The sequence below is a fragment of the Myxocyprinus asiaticus genome, chromosome 12, assembly GCF_019703515.2.
Source record: "Myxocyprinus asiaticus isolate MX2 ecotype Aquarium Trade chromosome 12, UBuf_Myxa_2, whole genome shotgun sequence".
Classification (NCBI taxonomy): domain Eukaryota; kingdom Metazoa; phylum Chordata; class Actinopteri; order Cypriniformes; family Catostomidae; genus Myxocyprinus; species Myxocyprinus asiaticus.
Genome location: NC_059355.1, coordinates 50120394 through 50148067, shown reverse-complemented (window position 1 = coordinate 50148067; position 27674 = coordinate 50120394). Strand labels below are relative to the sequence as shown.

The 27674-nt window shown below is 38.3% G+C and overlaps 1 protein-coding gene and 1 pseudogene across 1 annotated transcript in view; both read right to left on the bottom strand.

The window, feature by feature from the left end:
* Positions 1 to 2908: 2908 nt before the first annotated feature.
* LOC127448821 (neuronal acetylcholine receptor subunit alpha-4-like) lies at positions 2909 to 20204 on the bottom strand (annotated as a pseudogene).
* A 242-nt stretch (positions 20205 to 20446) lies between these two features.
* LOC127448820 (potassium voltage-gated channel subfamily KQT member 2) overlaps positions 20447 to 27674 on the bottom strand; it is a 66697-nt gene continuing 59469 nt past the window's right edge. The window contains 4 exon segments of the mRNA XM_051711642.1: positions 20447 to 21193; positions 21683 to 21806; positions 26265 to 26360; positions 27219 to 27350. Coding sequence (XP_051567602.1) covers positions 20447 to 21193; positions 21683 to 21806; positions 26265 to 26360; positions 27219 to 27350 — 1099 coding nt within the window.

Genomic DNA, 27674 nt, shown 5'->3' with positions numbered 1-27674 from the left:
AAACCATATATATATATATATATATATATATATATATATATATATATATATATATATATATATATATATATATATATATATATATATATATATTACTGCTGGCATAAATAATGTATTTGTTTATGCACATTTATTTTCAACAATTGTGTGTTGTATACGTTTGTTTGAAACTTAATTAGTTACTGTTAAAAAGGCGTATTTTAATGATGTAAAATGACAGTTACAAGAAAAGTTAGGTAAAAGAGGTAAATATTACATAAATGACACGATCATTAACACATTTACTGTGCAGGGAATTTTTTTTTTCTACCCAGCAAAAAAAGTACATTGATTTTAGCAGGGGTTTTATTTTATTTATTTTTCATGGTAACATGGTATCCTTTGAAATACTTGGAGTACCATGTACATACCATGGTAAATGAATGCAGTAATCATTCATACCATTGTACACATTTATGGTATTACCATCTGAGACCATCCCATCATGAGACCCCCACTGTACTTTTGTAAGGGGTGTTTCTTTCTTTTATTCTTTTAACAAATTAGTCCACTTTAACGCTAAAAATGACCATTAACGGTAAAAGTATCAAAAACGTTTCTTCTGATTTCTGTTCTTCTGCATGAAGAAATTGTTGATATATTAGGAAGAAGGAAATAACAGTACACACAGTAGTCCAGCAACCATGGATGGCATGTCCACGTTAGCAATCACATTTACAAAAAAAATAAATAAATACAGAATCAAACCAATTGTACATAACAGTGCATAGTGAATAAGACATTTACTTATAGCACACTTGAAGCACTTTTAACTTGAAGTTGCTCCAGAGATTATTTAGCAGAGATGGGCCACTTCTATTAAAATGAATGGGAGTAATTAGGATGCCCAATTGCAGCCAACGGTCAGCGGATGTAGATAGGAAGTCCCGCCTTACAGGTAAAAGGGCCAGTCACCTTTTAGATACAGACATCACCTGTCAATCAACTCGAGAACGCGCATGCGCATTAGCTATAAAATTTGGGAAAATTGCATAGTCAGATTTTAATGCTGATTTGAAATATGTTCTTTGATCGTAATCTTGACCAACTGTTTTTGAGATTTCAGTCTTTCCCCATTCAAGTAGATAGGAGCTGCACTGGCATGACTGGAAATAACCTCCCGAGAGCACTTCAGACATGACCGACAGTGGACTGACTTGCTAGAAAGACTTTGGTTGCGCTCGTGAGGATCCAGCGAGCAGCAACAATCTCCTGACAGTTTAATCGGCCTGGATTGCCTGCTTGGACTGTCATGGGCTGACCGTCATGATTTGTGAATCAGAGGAACTTTTAATCCTGATCCTTTTGATTCTGGCTGATAGAATACACGCTTCAGAGAAAGATATTAAATGAGCGATTGAGGGGAAGAAAACACTGGATTTTCATGAGGTTCGTGAATTACATCTGTTTAATTGAAATATCTGCATATTTGCAGACGGTATATGATAGAACTTTTATTTTTGTATTTTATTTTATTTTTATTTATTTATTTTTATCCCATTTCCTCCCCAATTTGGAATGCCCAATTCCCACTACTTAGTAGGTCCTCGTGGTGGCGCGGTTACTCACCTCAATCCGGGTGGCAGAGGACAAGTCTCCATCAGTCCACGCATCTTATCACATGGCTCGTCGTGCATGACGCCGCGGAGACTCCCAGCATGTGGAGGCTCATGCTACTCTCCACGATCCACGCACAACTTACCACGTGCCCCATTGAGAGCGAGAACCACTAATCGCGACCACGAGGAGGTTACCCCATGTGACTCTACCCTCCCTAGCAACTGGGCCAAATTTGGTTGTTTAGGAGACCTGGCTGGAGTCACTCAGCACACTCAGCGTCAATACTTGCTGAGCTACCCAGGCCCCTAATAGAAGTTTTATTGATATTTGCCTTTTATCGTTAGAAATTAAAGTTAAAAGTGACAGGAAACTGCTGAGGAGAGGCTGATAAAATACATGCTTTAGAGGAAGATAAATGAGCGCTCCACAGGATGCTGGATCTGCTCAAGTTTTGTGAGGTTGGTTTATTACATCTATTTAAATGAGATATGTGCATATTAGCAGATGATATATATTATATTAATTTTATTGATATTTGCCTTTTTATCATTAGATAAGACAGTTAAAAGTTACAGGAAACTGTTGAGGAGAGAGGGGGAGAATGAAACAGGTGAGCACTTTAACATTATGAGCTCAAACGCGTCTGACGCAGCTCTGATATGCAGACCATTTAAATTAGACTGTTTTGCACACTCTATTTTGCACGGTCTATTATTGTAGTAACACGATGGCACGTAACAACAAAACAAACAGTGATTGGTCGTTTACATGTCTCAGACGCTTCACATGCAAGCAGGCCATTTTCGGCGCCCTCAAAAAATAAATTGGCTGATGCCGATAATTGAAAAAGTCAGAATTTCGGCTGAATTATCGGCCTCTGCATATATCAGTCGACCACTAAAACTAATATTGCACACAGCCTACCAAGAATTTAAGTTCTAGTTGCAATATACACTTGTTCAAAGCTCCTCACTTAACTTGTGTCAGACTTTATTGCTAAACCCGATATTAAAGAACGGATAACTGATTAAAAATGTAAAAAATATCGGTCAAACCAATTATCGATCAATTTCTACTGGAGAGTGCTAACTTTGGATCCTGACTACTAAAAGGGATTAAATAACACCAGAAAGCCTACATACAAATCTGCCATCCCTGCATGGAGGTAGTCAGCGATGTATTGCACTCCTTACATGGCTTGCAGCATAGCATTAGTTGGCACAATTTGTGGATTGTTCTCTGTGTCTGTCATTTTGGTGGGTTTTGTAGCTAATACACTCTCTGGCATCATTCTATTGAACTGCCACATTTAATTTTCCTCAGCCACAGAGGGGAATTGAAATACAGAAGGCCTCCGTTGATCTTGTCGAAGCCCCTCATGAAGACAACAGTACTGGATGCTCTGCAAGTGATAAGGTTTGCTAGCATTAAAAGGCTTCCGCTCTCTCTCTCCAAGTCCATACTGTACACTTAGCAAGTGGGTCTTTGTATTGCCTTGAAGCCTCTCTTCGCAAGTGTGAAAACTTGCATTTGGAGAATTTGATAAGGGTGGACCTGGAGGAAGCAAAGACCCAACAGGGCTACAGCTGTAAGAAGTCTGTAGAGATGGAAACATGAGTGAACATGGAGAATGGACAAAGTTGACCTCAAAGGGACTGGATATACCTGGTTTCTCCTTTTCTTTGTCATCCCAAACTGAAGGAGCGCTTCTTCTGCTGAGAGTCAACGGACTTACTACTCTTCTGCAACACGGGGGGTGCTTGAGGGAGAGCAATCTCGGATATATGTCCAGGAAGAACGTATGGACCCAACCGGGCATGGAATGTGTCTGTGGTGCACGATGAGCACGAAAATGGTGATAATAATAGAAAGTGTGACAAAAATCATCATGAAGAGCAGGTATTCGCTAGTCAACGGAATCACCAGTGATGTAGATGGAATGATTTCCGTGATGAACTACAGGAATACGGTTAGAGAGAGGAGAACAGAGATACACATGGTCACTTTCTCGTTGCAGTCAGATGGAAGGTAGATGACCAGCACGGTCAAACAGGAAATGAGTAAACATGGTACGATGAGGTTTATCGTGTAGAACAGTGGCAGTCTTTGGATGATGGAGTAGTAGGTAATGTCGGTGTACACCTCTGAGCAACACTCACATTTCTTGAGGTTGTAGGTGCCCGCGGCGCTGGTGATCACCCATTCTCCGCTCTCCCAATAGCCCAACTGATCCACGTTGTCATCCATACAGATCAGGTCAATCTTGCTGTGGTCGTAAGTCCAGGAGCCGAACTTCATGATGTAGTTCTGCTGGTCGAAAGGGAAGAAGGTGATGTCAGTGCTGCAAGAGCTCTTGTAGATGGCCGGAGGGACCCAGGTAACGGACCCAGGTCCGTTATGAAACAGGTGAGCTTTAGTCAGGTGTGTCACGGTGAAATCTCTATCAGCACTAAAAGACAGCATTAATGTGTTACATTCTGATGTGCAAGCAGTTTTTGCTGTCATGTACAGTACATGCAATGCATCAACAGAGTTTTACATGTCAGTAAGATCATATTGTAAGATTGTATTCTGCATTACAGTGTTGATGTGTAACTAACTAAAAATAGTACATGGCTCTCTGGAATACTCAATTCTGATTGGTCAAATGCGCCATCTAGTGGTATGATTTTTTTTTTAATAACAACCGCACATCCAGGGATAAAATGATATCAGACCAGTCATCCTGGTATTGCGTATCATAATAATACGTTTTATTTATATAGTGCCTTTCCACAAGCTCAAGGACACTTTACACTCCATAAACATTTAACAGGACAAAGTACATTAATATACATTTAAACAGAAGTTACAATTTCAATTTCAAAGGGGGAAATAAAACATCAATCAGTAATGGACAGATAATGTGCTGAGAAAATATGTGTTTTAAGCTGAGATTTAAAGATAGAAATAGAGGAGGTGTCATGGAGGCTCTGAGGTAGTGAGGTCCACAGTTTAGGTGCAACTACACTGAAGAATCTCCCACCAAAAGACGAATAGACGAAATCTAGGGACAGACAACAATTTGGAATCAGAAGAACGAAGAGTGCGTGCTGGTGTGTATGGATGCAGCAGATCACATATATAATGAGGTGCCAGATCATTGAGAGCTTTGTATGTCAGGAGAAGAATTTTAAACCTAATATGACATGAGATAGGCAGCCAGTGAAGACTAAACAAGATGGGAGTAATATGTGCAGAACGCTTGGTGACGGTGAGAACTCTAGCTGCAGAGTTTTGGATGTATTGTAATTGGGCAATAGTTTTAGCTGGTAGGCCAGTAAAGAGGCAGTTACAGTAGTCGAGACGTGATGATATGAAAGCATGAACTAGTGATTCTGCATCCTTCAAACTGAGAATAGGGCGAAGTCGTGCAATATGATGTAGATGGATGAAAGCAGTTTTAGTGATGGTTTTAATGTGGGCTTCAAAAGTAAGAGATAGATCGAAAGTGATTCCCAGATTCTTAATGGTTTTAGAGGGTTTGGTCAGATTTCCATCAATATAGACACAAATGTCAATATTTCTTATAAATGTTTGTGGCCCAGAAATCATGATCTCAGTTTTGTCAGCATTGAATTTGAGGAAATTACTGTTTAACCAAATTTTTACATCACTGATACAGGCAGTTAATGAGCTGATGGCATGTGTTTCATCAAAACGTGCAGATGACTAAATCTGGGTGTCATCAGCATAGCATTGATAACTGACACCATGACGACGGATGATCTGACCTAGCAGGAGAACGTAAATTATGAACAGTAGTGGACCTAGTACAGAACCCTGGGGGATACCTTGAGTGAGAGGAGCAGTAGGGAATTTGTTTTTCTTAATAGAGATGAAATACTGTCTGTTAGTGAGGTAGGAAGAAAACCAGGATAGAGCATTGCCAGTAATACCAATATCTGAAAGTCGGGAAAGGAGTTTTTTGTGGCATACAGTGTCAAAAGCAAAGCTCAGGTCAAGCAAGGTCAGAATACTGAGAAATCCAGAGTCAGCAGAGAGGAGGAGATCATTAATAACCTTCACGAGAGCAGTTTCAGTGCTGTGGAATAGGCGGAAACCAGATTGGAAAGGGTCATAGAGATTATTAGATGCAAGATGTGATTGTAATTGGGAGGCTTCAACGTTTTCCAGAAGTTTAGATATAAAAGGCAGGTTAGAAATAGGACGAAAGTTGCAGAGGGAAGATGGATCTAAGTTGGGACCTTTAAGGACTGGTGTAACAGCAGCAATTTTAAGATCAGCTGGAACAATGGCAGATGCAAGAGATGTGTTTATCATATGTGAAATAGGTGCCGAAATGACTGACTCACAGTGTTTAAAAAGGGAGGTTGGGGCAGGGTCCAACTTACAGGATGATGAGTTATAATGTAAAATTAAATCACTGACTGATGATGGGCTAGTGGGAGTGAAGGAGGAGAAATTGTGGATAGGGTGTTCAGACAGACATTCATGCAGAAGATCTTCAGAAATGGTTGACGTGAATGTTTGGTAAATGGAAACAGTTTTACCTTGAAAGAAGTGTAGAAATGAGACACAAAGTTCATCAGAGCTGTGTGAGTCCTGAGCCGGCAGGTGAATTAGTTTCTTCACCGTAGCAAAGAGGTCTCTAGTCATCATCATCTTTTCTACTTTGCGTTTCACTCTGCCATCTGTACAAGTAAGCTAATAAAATAATTTCAAAGCAAATCAATATTTCATGGCCATGTATTTGTTTATTTATTTGGTAGGTAGCTGCGTAATAAGCGGAATAATATACAGTCAGCCTATTATTGCAAAATAGACCCCTTCAGGGTTTTATACAATATATACAATACTTGTCGATGTTAATTTTGCGATAACGACCGGCTGACAACATTATCCCTTATGTAGTGATGCTACTAACTTTAACATAACTTTTTAGTAGCGTGACACTAATTCAGCTGTTTTATGAACATGAGTAGAGGTGTAGCATCACAAAAACATTTTTAACATCTCATATTGCACTAAACCGTTTTCTTTTTCATGGGAAACTCTGGAAAGTGTCTCATTTTAGTCAGTTGGTTTTTTCGGATGGTTGATTTCAATGAACAAATTAAAAATAATACATAACTGATTATCTGATTCATTTAAGTCCATGCATTAAAATCTCATAACATAACACTGTGTAACAAATTTTGTATATTTTTTTTTGGTTCGTGGATAGTAAGTGTTATTTCCTTATTGCTTTTGCCTCAAAAGTATAGAAAATGGCTATTATTCCCCACAAACTTTGCTTTTGTGACCAGGACAGTGATATTTTGAAATGTCATGGTCATAGGAGACTTCAAAATGGTGGCATTCCTTGGGGCCTGGGTAGCTCAGTGGTAAAAGACGCTGGCTACCACCCCTAGAGTTCGCTAGTTGAATCCCAGGGCATGCTGAGTGACTCCAGCCAGGTCTCCTAAGCAACCAAATTGGCCCGGTTGCTAGGGAGGGTAGAGTCACATGGGGTAACCTCCTCATGGGTGTGTGGCGAGTTGAGTGTGGATGCCGTGGTGGATGGCGTGAAGCCTTCACACGCTCTATGTTTCTGTGGCAACGCGCTCAACAAGCCACGTGATAAGATGCACGGGTTGATGGTCTCAGACTTGGAGGCAACTGGGATTCATCCCCGGATTGAGACGAATCACTACGCAACCATGAGTACTTAAAAGCGCTGGGAATTGGGCATTCCAAATTAGGTGGAAAATAATTTTTTTTATAAAAAAATGGTGGCATTCCTGATGGGTCTCCAAGGTGGTTTTACCAAGTGGAAGGTGCTGATGCCACCACTGCACATCAAAATGGGCTTTATGAAACAATTTGTCAGAACTCTAGATAAAGAGTCGTCAGCCTTCAAGTACCTTCAAGACTTCTTCCCTAAGCTGTCTGAGGCAAAGGTCAAAGCCGGTGTCTTTGTCGGACCACAGATAAAGAAGATCCTGTAGTGCAATGAATTCCCCAAGAAGCTCACTAGTAAGGAGAAAGGGGCTTGGAACAGCTTTGTTGCAGTGGTTCGGGGCTTCCTGGGCAATCACAAGGCCGAAAACTATGTGGAGCTGGTTGAGACTCTGGTGAAGAACTACGGCATAATGGGCTGTAGGATGTCCCTCAAAGTCCATATCCTTGATGCTCATCTTGATAAATTCAAGGAGAACATGGGAGTGTACACAGAGGAGCAAGGTGAGCACTTCCATCAGGATATACTGGACTTTGAACGCCGCTACCAAGGACAGTATAACGAGAACATGATGGGAGACTACATTTGGGGGCTGATTCGTGAAAGTGATTTACAGTATAATCGTAAATCTCAAAAAACTACTCACTTCTAAATCTTTTGTAGTCATTTTTGTATTACTTTAGTATAAATATATGTTAATTTGGAGTCATATGTTGTTTTATTCTGACTTTATGTGAACGAAAAGACACAAATTCGCCCGTTTCCTCATTGGAAATAGGTAAATTTCAAAATATCACTGTCCTGGTCACAGAAGCAAAGTTTGTGGGGAATAATAACCATTTTCTATACTTTTGAGGCATAAGCAATTAGGAAATAACATTTACTACCCAGGAACAAAAATTGTGTTACATCTTTTGAATCTATTAAAATACTTTAAAAAATAATGTTACCGTATATAAATAGGATGTTCTATTTTTATTAGCCTTTATTAGTGTATATGTATTCATTCAAATTAAGATAATTAAGATCCTTATTTTTTTTAATGATAATGATGAATACTGCTCTGCTCTGAAAATTATCAATACAAATTGATTGTGTTATATTTGAAATGAAACTGCTCTCTAATAGCTTCAATATAGCTATCTAGGCCTTCTTTTTCTTAGTACCATATATATATATATATATATATATAATTATTATTATTATTTTTTGCAATTCTTCTAATTTGACTAGTAGTTTACAGACAGTAGTTTAACTATACAGGAAATAATTTATTATTGGATGATAAAGCTGAAACTGTGCTGTTTTATCCACAATAGTGTGCAGAAGACATTTTTTTATAGAGCACATACAAATGGTAAGATGCCCTCCTATGGAGCTTTTTGTCACTGCACCTACAGTATATGCAGACTGCCAATCTGGTGAATCGGGCATATTGCATTTGATATCATACTTGTTATACAGCACTATATCTGGTTTCCATATAAATTGGGCCGGTATCCTCATGGCTGTGACATTTTCATAATCTTCGGGATTCCAGCAGAGTCTGTAATTGTGCCATTCTTCATAGAATCAGCAGGAGAGAAACACTGAGATTAAAGGAGCTTTCAGGATGACTCAGAGAACAGAACAGTGTTTAACAGTGAGCATCACTCACTTGTTTCACCCACACATTGGTGGTCATCATTTGATTTTTTTTCATCCTGGTGAGGGGCGTAAAACAATTGCCATCATTTAATGCAGTGTTTAGTCAACAAAACTGTGGCATGTAATGTGACAACCACAGATATTTTCATAGTAATCACAGTGTAATGATTAGGTTAGTCCATTATTAAATGTTAGCGCTTTTATATTTTATGGATCAGCAAGAAATAGCCATTGCCAATAGAAATGACTTTGAAGATTGCACCACATCAGTGAGCTGAGCGATGGACAGTCCGAACTGGATAAACACCACATCAGTGATGTTCTCAACCGGACGGGCCAGTTTACTATATCCTGTCAAGAGAGACCGCAGCAACCTGTCCTCAGCCTGAACTTTACTGGAACTCACTAGAGAGAAAGAGAAGAAAGAAACCACTAAATAAGATCTCTCAATTGTTTCTCAGAGACAACAATGAGATTAAATCAAGAGAAAATGGAAACATTAGTTGAAGTCTCAGACTGCTTTTCCTCCAGTAATCTCACATGTGTCTCCTCTAGAGTTTCACAAGAGATCTCAACAATGGCACCAAAGTCTGAGAGATCTCAATATGAACTCGAATATTTCTCATGACATTCTCTAGAGTAAATGATCTGACCTATACTGTCCACCAAGGGCATAGATTTGGCGTGAAGCATTTACCCATGTTTCCATTGATCATGGTATAAATATTGGGGTTGTACTTGCTTGTTTTGATTATTGGGGGTTACCTCTCCCCATCCCCCCTGGAATCTACGCCCCTGCTATCCACATTCATTTACAGCTCAATAGTCTTGCTGCATGACAACAATTTACTCATTAGTGTCCATTTTTATTTCTGTTAAGGACTCTGTTGAAACTTTTGAGACAATGATTGATACAGTAAAGCATCATTTTCAGTCTCCTGAGCTATGAACAGGGTGGTTTCTGAGCATATAACTTAAAATTTGAATATTTTTACATTTTTACACAACACACAAAAAATGTGGCAATATATTACAGTAAGGTGCACTTCATGATGATGGAAAACCCTTTGAGTGCGGGTGTGCCTGTCACATCATGCTACAATGCTCTCCTTGCAGTTACATTCTCCCTTTCCTCTTGGGTCACAAGGGGCCCTCAATAACTGTATTATTGAGCCATAACAGCTACCTTTATCTTAGGTGCAAACTATAGTATATAGAGAGAGAGAGAGAGAGAGAGAGAGAGAGAGAGGGAGAACCTTCAGGGGCCGCTTATAGCTAGTAACGGTGAATGAGCAATCTCCAAGCTATGTCATTAGCACTAAAAGTGCAAAAAAGAAAGCATTTCAAAATAAAAAACAAATAAAATTTTTATATTTTTTAGAGGATGTGGATTCCTATCGGTTGGTATTCCTAGTCCCTGTTATGGAATTCCCTACTTTCTCCATTATTTTCTTAATGGTCATTTTCTTGTTTTATATCTAAATCTCCTAATGCACTCCTTTAGCCGTTCACATTCAGATGGAACAGGACTATTTGTCTGATAACATTTTGTTTGCTTTTATATACAGTATATAATGTAAAATATAAGCATATTACTTCTTTCTTTGTCTCATTGACTTTCAGTGCTGTATAATGTTAAATATAATGTGCCTCCACTAAATATTTATAATTTTGTAAGTGTACAGCGAATTAATGCAATTTTGAGACACAAACACTGGACACAGTTGTCTGTCAAGTTAATTGCGTCTGTTTGGAAAATAGGATTTTGGAAAATATGCTGTATCTGTCAGATTGCATAGAGGGAGGCGAGGACTCAAGCGCAGAATTAAATAGAATGGGCTTTATTTACAACAAAAAACAAACAAAACAACCCAGTAGGGAGAAAACATCACAGTCCAAGGCAGAATAAATGAACCGACTGGCTGGGCTGGAGAAGGAGAGCCTTGAGGTCCGGGCTCAACACAGGAATCTCCAAGGAACTGCGGGAATACAAACAGACAAGACTGAACACCACGACAGGGAAACATCCACAACAAACTGGACAGAAAACACAAGGAGGTTAAATAGGGAAAGAAATTAGGGTAATGAGGGAAAGCAGGTGAGGCAAATTAACTAATAACAAGGTAACAAGGGGGGCGGGGTATCACTCACAACTGAACTGACACGAGTGCACATGACAATGAGAAAACACAAAGCAAAGTGCACTCACAATGAAAACCAAATAAAGCCATGTGTTCACACATGACACAAACCATGTGTCAGAATTCAGCCACAAAAAGATATTAAAAAAAACAAATAACATAAGTGGTTGAACCCTGACAATACAGACACTACCCCCCCTCTAAGGGATGCCATCCGGGGGTGTGTGTGTGTGTGGGGGGGGGGGGGGGGGGGCGCTAAGAAAGGGGGTGGGGTCTGCCAGCCTGGGAGGAGGCTTCAGGTAGGGGGCGGGGTCCAGTGGCAAGGGAGGAGGCATGAGGAAGGGGGCAAGGTCAGGCAGGGCAGTGACCACTGGACAGAGGTCAGGCATGTAGGAGGCCTCTGGAGAAGGGTCAGACAGGGCGGCGGTGGCAGCTGGACAGAGGTCAGGAAGGCTCGGGAGAGCAACCACAGGTGAAGGGTCAGATTTGGCGGCGGCAGCTGGGAACTGGACAGGCTCATTGACGGCAGCGGGCCCGGCCACCACCTGGCAATCAGCAGCGGGCTCGACAAAGGGGGCTGCAGCTGAATGGATCCTCCTCCTCCACTTACGAGTTATATGATACAAAAAGATATCAACAAATCCAACAGAAGTGGCTGGACCCTGACAGTAGCGTGTTGTATAGCTTGTTATCAACATTGTGATCCACATGTTCCCTTTTGATTTGCTTTATGAAAATGACCCATTATTACCATCATAAATTGCATTGATAAATTTGCATATGTTAAAGTACAATTATTAGTACATAATTTAATTTATTCTGAAAATAAATAAATAAATATATAAATAAATAAAATCTGTCCAAACAGAATATATATTTTTTTTTTTTTTACTGTACTACAATAATGAATATGTGATTTTTGCTTGATTGTCATGCAAATAATCTTACAATGCAAAAAATTTAATTGGAATTTAGGCTTCATTTTCTTTGAACAAAATATAATTTTTCATTTTTTCTTTTGATTTTAAATGAAAAATATTTCACTGTTGAAGTATTTCCTCATGAGATTATATTTTTTCTCATTTTTGTTAAATTGCATCAAAATGTTTTTCAACATTAATACATTATAGCCTACATTACAGACATTGATGTCTGTATCTGCAGTGTGTACATTACTTTAAGGAGGATGAAACAGCATAAAGGACATAGTATAAAAGTGGCAGAGAGTCGACATGATCAAGCACTCTGTTCCTGCTGTTTGTTAAGCTGGACAGCATCTTACAGGACTTACCCACAGTGTCCTTGATGTCTCTCACTTTCTTCATAGCCCAGTTTCTCCCTCGACACTCAGAACATTAATAATTCTATGTCATTGAGAATGAAAGTGTTTCCACACAGTGCTGTCTCTGGCCAGAGTTATCCGTCCACTTAAAGCGTTAATATTTCTTCATCAGTTGCTTTTTGAATAAATACATGTCTCTACAGCAGAATTTTCTCTTTGGTTCCACAGAAATGGACTTGACTGGCAGAAAACCTCTTTGCACTCGAGTTTATTCAGACATACAGAGCTCCCTGCAGGAACAGCACCATCTTTCTCTTTCTCTCTAAGACAGAATAAGAACACTCAGCTTTCAATGAATTCACGCGGGACCCTCGACACTTCAGGCTCACAGTTCTGTGTGTGTGACTCTATTCATACACAGCACATTAGCTCGTCTGCATTCAACATCCTCAATAATGTCACACAGAGCTTGACAGGATTCGTCACGGTTTAAACGACAGAGTATTTACTTGATGCACCTCACACATTTGATCTCGACATGCTGGTCCTGCTAAAGATCATTTCTGCTGCTAGCTAGGGTTTATTTGCTTGCACATACAGTATACTTTTGTATAAATGCATGTATTATGTTAGAGGCTATTGATGGACTGACCCAAACACTGTACTCACACTTGGTGACTTTACATTGACTTCTATTGTTTTTATAGGAAGCTAGATATTTTCTATCCCCAAACCAAGGGAAGTCCACATGCTGCTACCAAATGTTCCAGTACCTTGACATCGGCAACATTTTGCTATCACCCATAAGACATTTTTGCATTTTCCTGTGCCATGATCGATAGCGCATTGCGCATGTCAGAGACACGGGTTTTGGTGCCATGTACACCAGGAAGTGATTTCGTTCACAAAATCAACGATGAGCACAATTTAGAGGTTGCATTTTCCCTCTAGGATTACATTTTCACTCGACTGACAGGTTCAGGGTTGGGTTTGGGTTAGGGTTAATTAAATATGTATTGCATTACATCATTTACAACTAAAACTACTCGCATTTGGTGCCACTCTGTGGACGTTTCACCCGGAAACTGGAGTTCACACGTGCCTATATGTGCAAATGTTGCAAACTACACTATCGTCTTTAGAGATGTACACTTCAGTGATCTGACACATAGAAATCTTTCCTGTGTAGAGTGTGTTAGTTACAGTTCATATAACACAGATGACCATGTAAGTGTGACTATTATAGAGGTACAGTCATATTTGAGCAGTAGTTCATTATGGTTTCAGCCAATACAACAACCAAAAGAAAAGGCAACAAAACATCAATTACATTAGGCAAGGCAAGTTTATTTATATAGCACATTTCATACACAATTTAAAGAAAATGCACGATACATAAAATATTAAAACTAATTAAGAACATGAAATAAGAATAAAAAGTAATAAAATTATTTGAATGAAAATAAAATGAATAAGAAAAAGAATATTAAATTGTTAACACCATCCATAACTGTTGTTAACCTTCCTTGATTAAACAGAGGATAACCAAAAAATGTAAATACATTGAGAAAAAGTTATATAAAAATAACATAGAATAATTCAAATGAAAGAAAGACAAAAGCACGTGCAGCACAATGCTCAGTCAGAAAATGCACAGCTAAACAGATGTTTTCAGCAACTGCATTCTTTAGAACAAGACTGATAAGGCAAAAAGATACTGCGCATTTTCACGTGTTCTCTGTGATATAAGTGCATTCAAAATGGTTGTTTTTCCATTTATTTATTTAAAAATAACTAACTTACAAAAGTAGAAACTAAATGGACAACTCAAACAAGTTTGTGTTAGTTAACCTCATACTACAACTGGTCTTCAAAATGTTTTATGACGTGATGTACTGTGCTATCTCAAGTGAAAATGAGAGATGTTTATACGTTGCAAAGCAGACACGTTACATTATTAAATGGACACTTCAGTTGTTACGGTAATAGTTAATATACATTTCTTCTAGAAATTGCTTTGGAAAGTTTACTATCAGTAGGAAAAGAAAAAAATATTGGCAGAAAATAATAGGCTTTTATCGAAGCTGTTCATTCGCGGTATGAAATTAACTGTGAATTTATATTCCTTCTAAATATTTCTAATTGATCGACATGCAAATGAATTGTGAACTTAGAGAAAGTGTTATTCTACATTTCATATGTACTTGAAGTGAGTTTTCTTACGTTTCAATGTGACACTAAGGGAATATTGTGATAATAATTAAGTGACCTGCGTTTAAAGTTGTTACATTTGGTTCCGGTGACGTCATCGCCCTGAATAGCAGCCTAAAATAACAGCTCCTCCGAAAAAAACGTACTTCACCCTGTTAAACCGTCAAACACAAAATTTCTAGATAATATTTGGCACGATAAGTGGGGCAAAAATGGGAAGAAGGGATGGAAACAAAAAAGCACCATTGAAGAACCTGCAAACGAAGAAAACACGGAGAACAGCTCTCCTACATAGGCACAAGATGGCGAAAGTAACGCTAACCCTCAACTAAACGATGCGGCAAGTTTAACGAAAGTTTGAGGAGATACGGGACTTTCGCAAAGACACAAAACAACAACTAAATGATATTATCTCTGAGATCACCAACGTTAACCAAAAGACAGCGGAGGCAGAGACACGAATTGATAACGTGGAAGAGCACGTTCAAAACGTGGAACAGGTGTTGAGCAAGATGATAAAAGTGATGAACCAACAAGCAAATAAACTACTAACCAAGAAGGGAGATCCCGTCGGGAGAACATAAGGATATATAATGTTCCCGAAGGAGTGGAGGGGATGTCAATGGTGCAGTTTGTGGAAAAGATACTACGGGACACGCTGGAGATTCCCCCGAATATGGACACCGGGCGCTCGCCCCGAAACCCTCTGGAGACAGGGAAGACAAGCCACGGTCAATAATAATCAAATTCAATCGCTACAAAATCAAAGAAGAGATTCTGCGCAAAGCCTAGGGAAAGAAGATTACCCCACAGCAGTCCTGCAGAAGCATAAGGAATACTCTGAAGCGAATATTAAAGCAGAGACAGATCCGCTTCCAGTCTCCATTCCCTGCTAAACTACGAGTGTTCTATAAGGACGGGACTCAGTCAGTGGAGGAGGCGACTGAAGGCATGAAGGACAGAGGACTGCCCATCAGTGTTATCACACCGAGGAAGAGCCTGGCTGAGCAGCTATCCTGCTCCGCATGGGAAATGGAATTCAAAATAGATGGTGATGTACTCATCTTAAGAAATACATATTGTACTGTGAATTTTCTATTACTCATTTTTACTTTAATTTTTGCATACACCCCTTTTCCCTCCACCTAAATGAGAACATATACATGGGAGGAATACACAGAAAAGCCCTTTCCGTGTAATGGACACAGACTTTCTCATGTATTATTCTGGGTGCTGCAGTGGGGACCCTCTGCGCATAGGTAGGAGAGGCTTTCCCCCACAGCTAGATGTTCCTTCTAGTTTAGCCCAGGGTCATCTACTAGAGACCCCAGCCTTGGAATCACAACTTATTTACTTATTTTTTCATGTGCTTTTCTTTGTTCTTGCCTGTTCAGGGAGTAGATCGGTTAAGTTCTATTTTGCTAACTTCAATGATACACTGACGGATAAATATAAATGGTTAGGTACAAAGTACAATTCATTTATTTTAATGTCAATGGGCTGTTGAATCCAGTCAAACATAGTAAAATTCTATCTAAAATGAAGAAAGAAAAAGCCCATGCAGTATATCTACAGGAAACCCATTTAAATGGCACCGAGCATGAAAAACGAAAGAAAATGGGCTTCACGGGGGCCTGGGTAGCTCTGCGAGTATTGACGCTGACTACCACTCCTGGAGTCGCAAGTTCGAATCCAGGGTGTGCTGAGTGACTCCAGCCAGGTCTCCTAAGTAACCAAATTGGCCTGGTTGCTAGGGAGGGTAGAGTCACATGGGGTGACCTCCTCGTGGTCACGATTAGTGGTTCTCGCTCTCAATGGGGCATGTGGTAAGTTGTGCGTGGATCGTGGAGAGCAGCATGAGCCTCCACATGCTGTGAGTCTCCGCGGTGTCATGCACAATGAGCCACGTGATAAGATGTGCGGATTGACGGTCTCAGAAGCAACTGAGACTTGTCCTTTTCCACCTGGATTGAGGTGAGTAACCGCGCCACCACGAGGACCTACTAAGTAGTGGGAATTGGGCATTCCTAATTGGGAGAAAAGGGGATAAAATAAATAAATAAATAAATAAAATACAGGTAAAACTCAACTACTTTCATATAACTATAGCCCACCAAGAGAAATTGAAAGCAGATACCCCTTGACATGGCAGAGTCATTTAAATACCTGGGCATCAATATGACAAAAGATCTTGCTAAACTATCGGAATGCAACTATTTGCCTATACATAAAAAAATTAAGGAAGATATAACAAGATGGAACTTAATTCCTTTCTTTAGTCTCAGTTTAAGGATTTAATCTATTAAAATGAATATATTGCCCAGACTGTTATATCTATTTCAGACCCTACCAAAAGAGATTAACCAAAATCAATTCAATGAATGGGACAAGATATTATCAAGGTATATATGGCAGGGTAAAAGACCTAGTTCATCTCAAAACCTTACAATCAGCCAAAGAAAAGGGTGGATGGGGCCTAACTTCTCTTAGAGATTATTATTTTGCAGCACAGATGAGAGCTATGATATGCTTGTGCAACCCTTCATATGAGGCTCAATGGAAAAACATTGAAGAGAAAATACCCTCCATCCCCATACAGGCAATCTTGGTGGATAACAACCTACAAAGTCATATAAATACTATTAGCAACCCATGGGTGAAATGACTCTTGAAGAATGGAAAACTATTATAAAAGAATATAAACTAGAGGGAGATATTGTACTTCATAAATAGTGTGCATATGACTCAGATTTCACACTGAATAAATTGGATACTAGATTTAAGGATTGGACAGCTAAAGGAATAACAGTTCTATGCAATATAATGAAAGAAGGCACATTTCCCAGTTTTGAAACGCTTAAAGAGAAACACTCACTAGAACAAAACAGACTTTTATCGATACTTGCAGATGCGACATTGTTAATATGACGGTGAAAAATGTGACCGAGGCGAGTACATATATATGATAGAACCGTTTAGAAAAGCATATAATTCAGATATTGGTAGTAGAATCATTTCATGCATATATAAAGGTCTGTTAAATCTTAAAACACATTCGACCTCTTACATTAAAACAAAATGGGAAAAAAAGGAGGGATGATTATTTTTGAGGAAGAATGGATAACAATATGGAGGTATCAATGGAAGCGCACCAGTTCACAGAAATGGAGGGAGTATGGTTGGAAAGCCCTGATAAGGTATTTTATTACACCCTCTCAGAAATCCTATTATGATAGTAACATTCATGTTTGCTGGAGAAACTGCTGAAACAAAAATGCAAACCACTACCATATCTTCTGGGGTTGCCCCGTTGTCAAAGACAATTGGAGAGGGATACACAGTGCCCTACAAGACATTTTTAAATGTGTAATACCCCTAGAAAATAAGACCATATATCTTGGATATATACCTCAAGAATGGGTGAAAAGAGATAAATATTTAATGAATATCCTGCTGGTGGCTAGCAAAAAGACTCTTACCAGGAAATGGTTGTCACAGGAGAGCCCAACTCTAAATACATGGATGGAAATTACAATGGGCATTTACAAAATGGAGAAGATAACAGCATTTGTCAGTCATAAACTGGAACAATTTGCTTCACACTGGGAAAACTTACGAATTGGTTAACTACGTAACACCTCATAGGCCTGATTTTATTTATTAAGTCAATGATTATGATGTAAAGAAAATATCACTCCCCAACACTTTCCTTTATTTTGTTCTTTCCTATAATATGTGCATATTTTTGATAAGTACTATTTTAAGATGTTTGGTGAATATGAATATCTGGTATATACATACAACATCTGAAATACATCTGATGGAAATGTCTGTTTGATGCTGTATGTTTTAAATTTTTTTTTACAAAAAATAAAATAGTTACAGTTATAAAATTCACAAGCTGTCGTGAAGTACATTCACAAGCAAACATGGACAACATAGTGCTACTGTGATACTTCCAACCCGGTCTCATAGAATCACATTAATATACGTACATTTTAGCAAAATGACTTTTACGTGGTTCGTTGTACGTATCGCGTCAGTTTCCTGGTGAAATGAACACTAGAGGCGCTACAACAACAATGACTTTTATTCACACTCACGGCAGAATATCAGTTCATAAACATTTACTTTTCGCCCTGTTCCTCACACAATGTTATCTTATGACATCTAAACACTTTTACTATAGCGCATGACTCATTTTAACGTTTGCATCACATAATCAACTACATTTACAAGCTTGTTCAAGTCCGATCAAAAAGGAATGTGATACGAGTCCTGAAGAGCACGCCAGTTCACACGTGAGCTGAAAGTGTGATAGCAACACCACAAAATTATGCAGTTGTGTTTTTCATCTCACATTTGCTCTTATTGACACTATCCGTTAGGTTTAGGTTCAAGTTTTAGGGTAGGGAGGTCGCTTTTGTTGATTTAAAACTGTTTGGGAGAACATAAAAACTTGCTTTTAATGCCACACAGTGTACATTTCACCTCGGAACTGATGTGAATGTGTAAGGAACCACGTAATGTTATTTTGTAAAAATGTCGCCACACTCGCATCATTTGTATGAGATCAGGCTAGATGCTTCTTAACAGGAAACTTCACCGCAAAATGAAAATTCTGTCATTATTTACTCACCTTGTATGTTACTGTTTTTTCCCCCAAATGTTTTGATGAAACGTACACATATTAAAACCAGTAGCATTTGACTTCAGTGACGTCAAACCTAAAGTTTCAGCATAGATCAAGACTTACATTTTGATCTGTTCCTTACACAAAGCTACAGAAGATTTGGAATATAGAATTCAAGTGCTTTTTGGAGCTTGACAGATGTCACTACAAACTGAAGATGAAGGTGAAGATTCTTCAAAACATCTCCTTTTGTGTTCCACTGAAAAAATGACAACACACAGGGTTGGAACAACATGAGAAGTAAATAATGACAGAATTTTGGGGTGAACTACATTGCAAAAAAATACATTTCTTACTGAGTATTTTGCATCCTAAAACACATCCTTAAAACAAGAAAAAATTACTTGAGAAGCAAAAATGGCATGAGATATTAAGTCTTATTTACAGAGGAATCTAACAAAATTTGGTGGGGTTTATGCTTAAAACAAGATAAAACTATTTGCCAATGGGGTACGGAAAATAAACTTGTTTTCCATTTAAATCAAGTTTTTTCTTACCCCATTGGCAAATACTTTTTTCGGGTTTTAAGCATAAGTGATATACATTTTTTTAGATTTCCCTGAAAACAAGACAAAATATCTTACACAATTTTGCTTCTCAAGTAAATGCATTTTGTTTTAAGAATGTTTAGATATTTTTCCTGGAAAACAAGGCAAAAATACTCATAGGAAAATGATTTTTCCGCAGTGTAACCCTTAATCCAGTGAGTGACCAAACATGACGATGTGCGAGTGTACGTGCTCTTACGGATGAAAATGCATCATGTATGAAATGGTCAAGACATTGTGTCCTCCTCACCCTCCCAACTCCAAATGTCTTTTTAGCGTCCTTATGTTTACATCCATCCTTCTCGCTGGTTGGCGAGGTATGAGCGAATGGGTAAGAAAATTCTTGGTTCCCAAAAGTCATCGCTGGTTTCACAGCCTTCTTCAGTTCTGATGTCCATTCTTTAGTACCAGACACTCTCAAACGTCAGTGGTTGGCATCACCACCTTTCTTCTGTTTCCAGAGCTGTGCCTGTGAGATTTAACAGTGCTTTTAAAACACACTGGTTCCCTCAAAATTAGCTTCACGCCAAGTTCAGCGTGTTCTTTGCTCTGGAAGCTGCTTTCGGTTGGATTGAATCCCACTTTGAGACCATCCTTGTAGACTCAATTGGGTCCAGACTAGCCTCTGTCACCGTAGGCGCCATCACCGGTTGCGGAATGGGGTGACGGGGCACACAGATCAGAGTCTGTGTCCGACTCGCCCTCTGCAATGTAGGGCCTCACTTTAGCGCAACGTGACATGCCACCAAAGTAGGCGTTGTTGAGGAAGTCCAGGTTCTCCTTGGACTGTGAGATGCTGAAGCCACTGAAGGAACGTTCTAGTTCTTCGTGGTCCACTGAGGGGATGGATAATGATGTGTCACTCTCGGCTCCGGGCTGCTGTTTTGAAAGAGCCAACGGTCGCCCATCCTCAACCCTGTTTTCACCCCCACGAGAATGGTGCTGTCCGGCCCCGCGAGAGCTTCCGTTGTGTCCACCCGATGAGCGCTCGTGGGCTGGAGGTGGAGGGATACGGACTAGCGATGGGTCGCCCATGGGTGACGTGCCCTGACTGCCCCGTTGGCTGGGTTCGGGGAGGGTGTGATGGTGCCAGGATGTTGAGGGTGGGCAGTGGTGGTTGATACAGGCCAAGGAAGGAGGGTCGAAGTTCTTCTGGCAGGTGGAGCTGTTGGAGCGAATGATTTTGGTGATGGAGCCACTCTTCTCCATATGGTCCACTGGACTGTGGTATGGAGGAGCCGGGTCAGGCTCCTTAGAAGCAAAGTAAGCATCCGTCTCAGACTGTGGGATGCCCATGCGCTGGATGTAGATATTCACCAGAAAATCCAGTTTCCTCTCCATGGACATCACCTGCAACAGGGGAACATCATATTATCTTTTGCTTGGAAAAAAACCTGGTTGTGGGTTTATTGCATAATTGGGATTTTGTGGCTTTTAATCATGTCTGTTAGGTCTGAGATCATCCATACGCTAGTGTACTTTTAACAATTAACAAAAGAAACTTTTAACAGATATACACATTTAAAATAGTTGATTTTCTCGTAAAACAATTATTTTATGATGAATGGGGGTGAAATACAGCAGTCAGTACAGACTAGTTATGTGTTAAAAATAACGATTTAAACAACTTTACAGCTCACATAATACACCAGTTTTAACAGAAGAATTATGCTTTTATAACATTATAAGCTTCACATTTCTGCCTTTAAACCCTAAAAAAATTGCCTCACTGTCACCTTGAATCGAAATATATTCTTGTGGCAATCAGCACTGTCACAAACGCTGTTGATTGAGCTTCACTTGTATTGAACCCGGAATATTCCTTTAACAGTAACTGACCTGTTTCTCGACTTTCCCGAGTCGACCCATCATGCTGGGATCTTCAGGCAGCTCTACCTCTGTGGAGCTTTTAGGACGATCTTTATCTGTGATTGGAGCCCCTCGACCAACAATCTGATCCACTCTAATAATTCATTTACAGATAGGAAACATCTAGAATACAACCTGACAACACATCAAGTGCTCAAAACTGTTGTGTGCACAAATCTGTTTAGGGGAAAATCTGCAGAACTGTGATCTGTTCCAAGAAAAACTCTATTTAACATCAAATTAATGACTGCTTCTATAATCTTAATATTAAAGATTAAAGAAAGCATTGTGAGATATAAATGAATGCATGCAGAGGGCGGGATATGATAATGAGTGGGCGTGTCCACACACAGATAGACAGAGGGGATTGGACAGAAAGAGCCAGGCCCACCAGACAGATGTTCTCTGTTGATATTTGCCATTTCATGTGTCAATGTGAGATCACAAAATGTTTCATCTATATGAGCATATTACTTCATATGCCGTAAGAAAATAAAATCATTCAAAAGTGAATATCAATTTGACACATTATCCAAAGTTGTACATGATGGAGTCTGTCTGTTAAGAGATGCTGCATCTCTATACATTCTCGAAACATGAAATGTTTTGAAACTATATTCAAATTTGCACCAATTAGTCCTTTAAAAAGTTTTCTTAAATTAACCACTGCACGAACTCAGCAGAACAGTTAAAATCAAGCATGCCCTGCTGATATCTAGAAAACAGCACTAACATAGAAGTACAAATATAACAAATAAGATTCTGATATTTTAAGACAGTCATTGTGCATTACATGGCATGCCTTTAACAATACCATGCCAACATGCATGAGTAAGCAAGGCTAAATAAAATTAAATAAATATTTGGACATGTAGTACATCTCCATTTGCTGCTTCTTGCAGTTCACTATCCATTTTCATTCAGCGGTGCAGGCAACCTAGCTTAACCAGTTTGTGTTCAGCTACATGACTAGTAACTCACCCATATGTGACATTAAGTTCACCTTCTCTTCTCTCCACCAAATGTCACCGTAAAACACTTGTAATTACTTCTAGTACCAGTAAAGGCCACAAAGTTAATTAAGAGTTTATTAGCCATGCCAACTTATTAGAAACTGCCTCAAGTGTTTAGTATTGATGGGAAAACAGCTAGCGACCTAAAAGAATTGCAAGTAGATATTGTAGTTTACACTGCAAATAAATAAATAAATAAATAAATAAAATACAAATAATTGTCTTTACTATTTTTGTCCAGTAAAAACGTCTAAACATTCTTAAAACAAGATAACTTTAGAAGCAGAATGACCACATATTTTCAGTGAAATCTAACAAAATTTAGTAAAGTTTTTGCTTAAAACAAGGTTGTCAACAGAGTTAAGAAAAATATATTCAAAGGAAAAACAAGTTTATTTTTCTTACCCCATTGGCAAATACATTTTTTTCGTCTTGTTTTAAGCATAAATCCCACTAAAGTTTGTTAGATTTCCCTGAAAACAAAACTGAATATCTTATGTCGTTGTGATCTACAACACATTTTTATTTTATTTTATGTTTTTAAGGATGTTTAGATATTTTTACAGGAAAAATTACAAAATAACTTCTCAGTAATACAATTATTTATTGCATAAAAGTTATTTTCTTAATCAGAATTTTTGTCTTGTTTTCCAGTTAAAATATATAAACATCCTTAAAAAAAGATGCCTTGAGAAGACAAATTTGTAAAAGTAATATTAAGACTTATTTTCACAGAATTAGAGGCCAAGCACTGAAAGTGCGTAGGCACCTATTGTAATCGTTAGTTTTCTTCTTCTTCTTCTTCTTCCGCCATTGAGTCTATGGCAGCCCATAGAACCGTATGCGGGAAAGTTGAGAATCAGATAGAGGACAGTCTGAACATTAACTGGAGCAAGTTTGGAGTCTCTAACTCAAACCCTCTAGCGACACCAACTGCCCAAAATTTCACACGTTTATGCTAATAACTTTTGAACCGTAAGTGCTCGAAGACGAATCGATTGCACGCTATGACGTCATTTTCCGCCATTTAGAATTTTTCGAAAAACCTACTTTTTCAAACTCCTCCTAGATCGTTTGTCCGATTTGCATGAAAATTGAATCAGATCATCTTCAGACCAGGCTGACAAAAATTTATGGAATTCAAGTTGATTAGTCAAACGGTTATCGAATAACGTGCGAACAAATTGGACGTAGAGCACGCCAAATTGGACGTGAGGCGATATCTCCGCAATGCTTTAGCGTATTCAGACCAAACTTGGTGTGTGTTATGACAACCATGACCTGAGGGTACCTGCACAGTTTTGGCACAGCGCCACCTAGTGGTCATGAGATATGAAAAATGCATATTTTTGCTTATAACTTCTGAACGGTTTCACCTAAAAATCTAGTCTTGTTAGATTCTGTGTGGGATGCCGAATCAAATGATACCAAATTTTCCTATGTCGGCCATTTTGGGCGTCGCCCATTTAGAATTTTGTTGTAAAATGCTTTATTTTTCAAACACATTGACATATCGTTATGAAACTCATTATGTGTCATTGGCACAATGCCCTGAAGGGACAGCACCACCTTCTGGTCAAAAGTTATACCAAATGTTCATAAAATGCTAATAACTTTTGATTACTGTACTATTGTCATGAGATCAGTCTTGGTAGATTCCATGGGTCATGTCGAGAATGTGGATACCAATTATGCCATGATCGATCGAACTTCCTGTCCACCATTTTGAAATACTTTAAAAACCTACTTTTTCGAATTTCTCCTAGAGCGTTTGTTAGATTTTAACCAAAATCGAATCAGACCACCTTCAGACCATGCCGACAAAAAGTTATGGATTTCGTTTTCACAGACCAAACCGTTCTCGTTTAACACAACAATGAATTTGATGGCACGGTGCTAGAATGGTTTTTAGGCTCTATCTCGGCAACGCTTTGGCATATTGACATGAAACTTTATATGTGTCATCAAGACCGCACCTTGACCACACCATATCAATTTGGTTACAGCGCCACCTGTTGGTCAAAAATAATACGCTTTTATGTCCCATTGCAATTGATAATATTCATGGTTTTTCAACCATTTTGCCTAAAATCATGACCAGATTGCTTTAATTACTTATTTTTTGCCATTGTTGTGTGTAAAAATGGTTGATATGCTTGGCTCCTTAATTGCTGCTTGCAGCTGTATTTAATCTTGAATTCAATAAATTTTTCTTAGCCTACTGACAAATTGTTTTATCTTATTTTAAGTGTAAACCTCGATCAGTTTTGTTGCATTTATGCTTAAAACATAAAAAAATAAAAATAAAATGTATTTGTCAATGAGGTTAGAAAAAAAACTTGATTAAAAGGGAAAACAAGTTTATTTTTTAAGCGTCACTGACAAATAGTTTTTTCTTGTTTTAAGCATTAACCCTTCTCTAAAAATAAGACCTAATATCTTCTCAAGTAATTTGTTCTTGTTCTATATATATATATATATAGAACATGTATTTGCCATTATGGTATGAAAAATAAACTTAATTTAAGATATACAGCATGTCTATATATGCCGTATTAAAATATTTAAAGATGTAAAAATGACCTTATAAATTTTGCTTCTCACGTCAATGTATCTTGTTTTGAGAATGTTTCCCGATAGTACACGTACATCATCCAGACGTCTATCTGATGTGTGTTTACATCTACACTGCAAAAAGTGATTTTCAAGACAAGTATTTTGGTCTTGCTTTCCATTAAAAATATATAAACGTCCTTAAAAAAAGATGAATTTATTTGAGAAGCAAAACTACGTAGGATTTTAAGACTCCTTGAGTTAAGCTTATACTGTACATGCATGAAACTGTTTGCCAATGTTGTAAGAAACAAGTCCTTGAATTAAGCTTTTTTTTCATACCCCATTGGCAAACAGTTTCTTGTTGTTTTAAGCATGCATAATCTTAATTCAAGATATATTATCTGAAAACAATCTTTATAACATACGCAGTTTTGCTTTCTAAATAAATTCATCTGCATTTAAGGACGTTTCGAAATTTTAATTTGGAAAACAAGACAAAAGTACTTTTTTTTTTTTTGATTGTTTGCTCATCTGCGATACGTCTCTTAGATATTTCCTCTCGGATGTCAGAAGGAGATTCATCAGATGTCTCTGAGATGTTTATGCTTTAGAATGGGATCTTTTTAAGATGTTTAGCAGATGTTAATTAGTATATGATGCTTTCCAGATGAAATGCTCTTAAACAGTCATATCGGAGATGTACGTGTGCTTTCTGGGTTTAGATATTTTTACTGGAAAACAAGACAAAAGTGCTAATTAAGAAACTGATTTTGCAGTGTATAAGTTCAAGCTTGACAAGATGTAGACCATACTTTTCTTGAATCTGAAAATGTTGCACCATGGAAGTTTGCGTTAACTAATTGACCAAACTTTCTACTAGTAATGTAGTCTGAAACAGAAGCAGGTTTCTTCATTTTTTTTTTCTCAGCAAATCCAGATATAATCAGGACAGGCCAGCAAGATGCAGTCTGGTGCGTCCTAACCTAGAAGGGTACTGGGGCGACTCTTTGCCTCCTTTGGTTGAACACTTCTTTTGGCGAGGGGTGCTGGGACCCGGAGGACCCAATATCATATCTAACCTGGCGAAGCAAATAGAGGAGAGGACAGTACAACGCACAATGACGTGACACGGACCAGCGCAAACGTCAAGACACATCGGCATGAGACGAACATAACATAAACATAACACACAACACAACATACTGAGAGATTCCAATATGTGAAAATATATTCCAGACATACTTTATGACATGAACAGAAAAGTAGACATTGATTACGACAAAAAACTCCCACACTTGAAATGAATCGTTGACCGATGCCGCCACACAGCTGCGCACTGATATCGGATGATCAACATGTTAAAAGTATGCCTTGATTGTTTTAAATATGTGCTTGCTTTAAAGCAGGAATATATTTACATATCTGTGAACATTAATTCATACAGAACATTTGGCCTAAAATAAGACGAACATGACAGAAATGGCTTTTACATTACGTATAAAAAGTATATAATATACACTGTGAAATCTTGCATATTAAGGCGCCATGCACTGACCCCAAAAAGTGTTTGTTTCCTTAAGTTACACTTAAAAATGTCCTAATGTCATTGCATTAGATATCAAAATATTCTTCTTTTTGTTAAATGAAGCTTTCATTGATATGCTGCAATACTTTGAACTCAATAAGGGAAATTGTCAATTATATTTCTCAATGGACATGTTTGATGAAACACCACGAAAGGATAGATCACGCACACATTATGTTGAGTTATTGCGACTGTGTTTTCTGACAGATACAAACATCAAAACTAGGCCATGCAAAAATGCAGAAAAACAAACGGTTGTGTGATATTTATGAGAAGTGTTCACCCTTGTGTCTGACGGAGGAATGAATGAGTGTGAAGGGATTTGAGATTTGTTTTGTGCATCAGCTCTTGCCTGGACTGCAGGTTTTTAATTCTCGCCAGCATGTCGAGGTGTCCGGCAGAATACTGCTCGATGACGTCCATCACATCATACGGCCGCAGACTCTCTTTAAACTTTCTCTTGGACACCATAAACCGCATAACACTGCAGAGAACAAGTCACAAACATTATCACTGATAAAACAAGCAACGACAAATAAAACTTTACAAACAAGAAGTCGGTGATATGATATATTATTTAAACTGTAAAGTATTCATACATCATGGTAGTATTTGTTGTAATGTTTTTAATTTATGCTGATTTAAACAATAATAATAATTTTAAAAAAAATACAGTAACACTTTACAATAAGGTTTTATTTACAATAATGTTCTATCTGTTTTTAATTAATCAAAATACTATAATTAATTGTTTGTTCATTTTATTTAAAGGTGCAGTATGTAACAGGTTTTTTTTGCCAATGTGCGA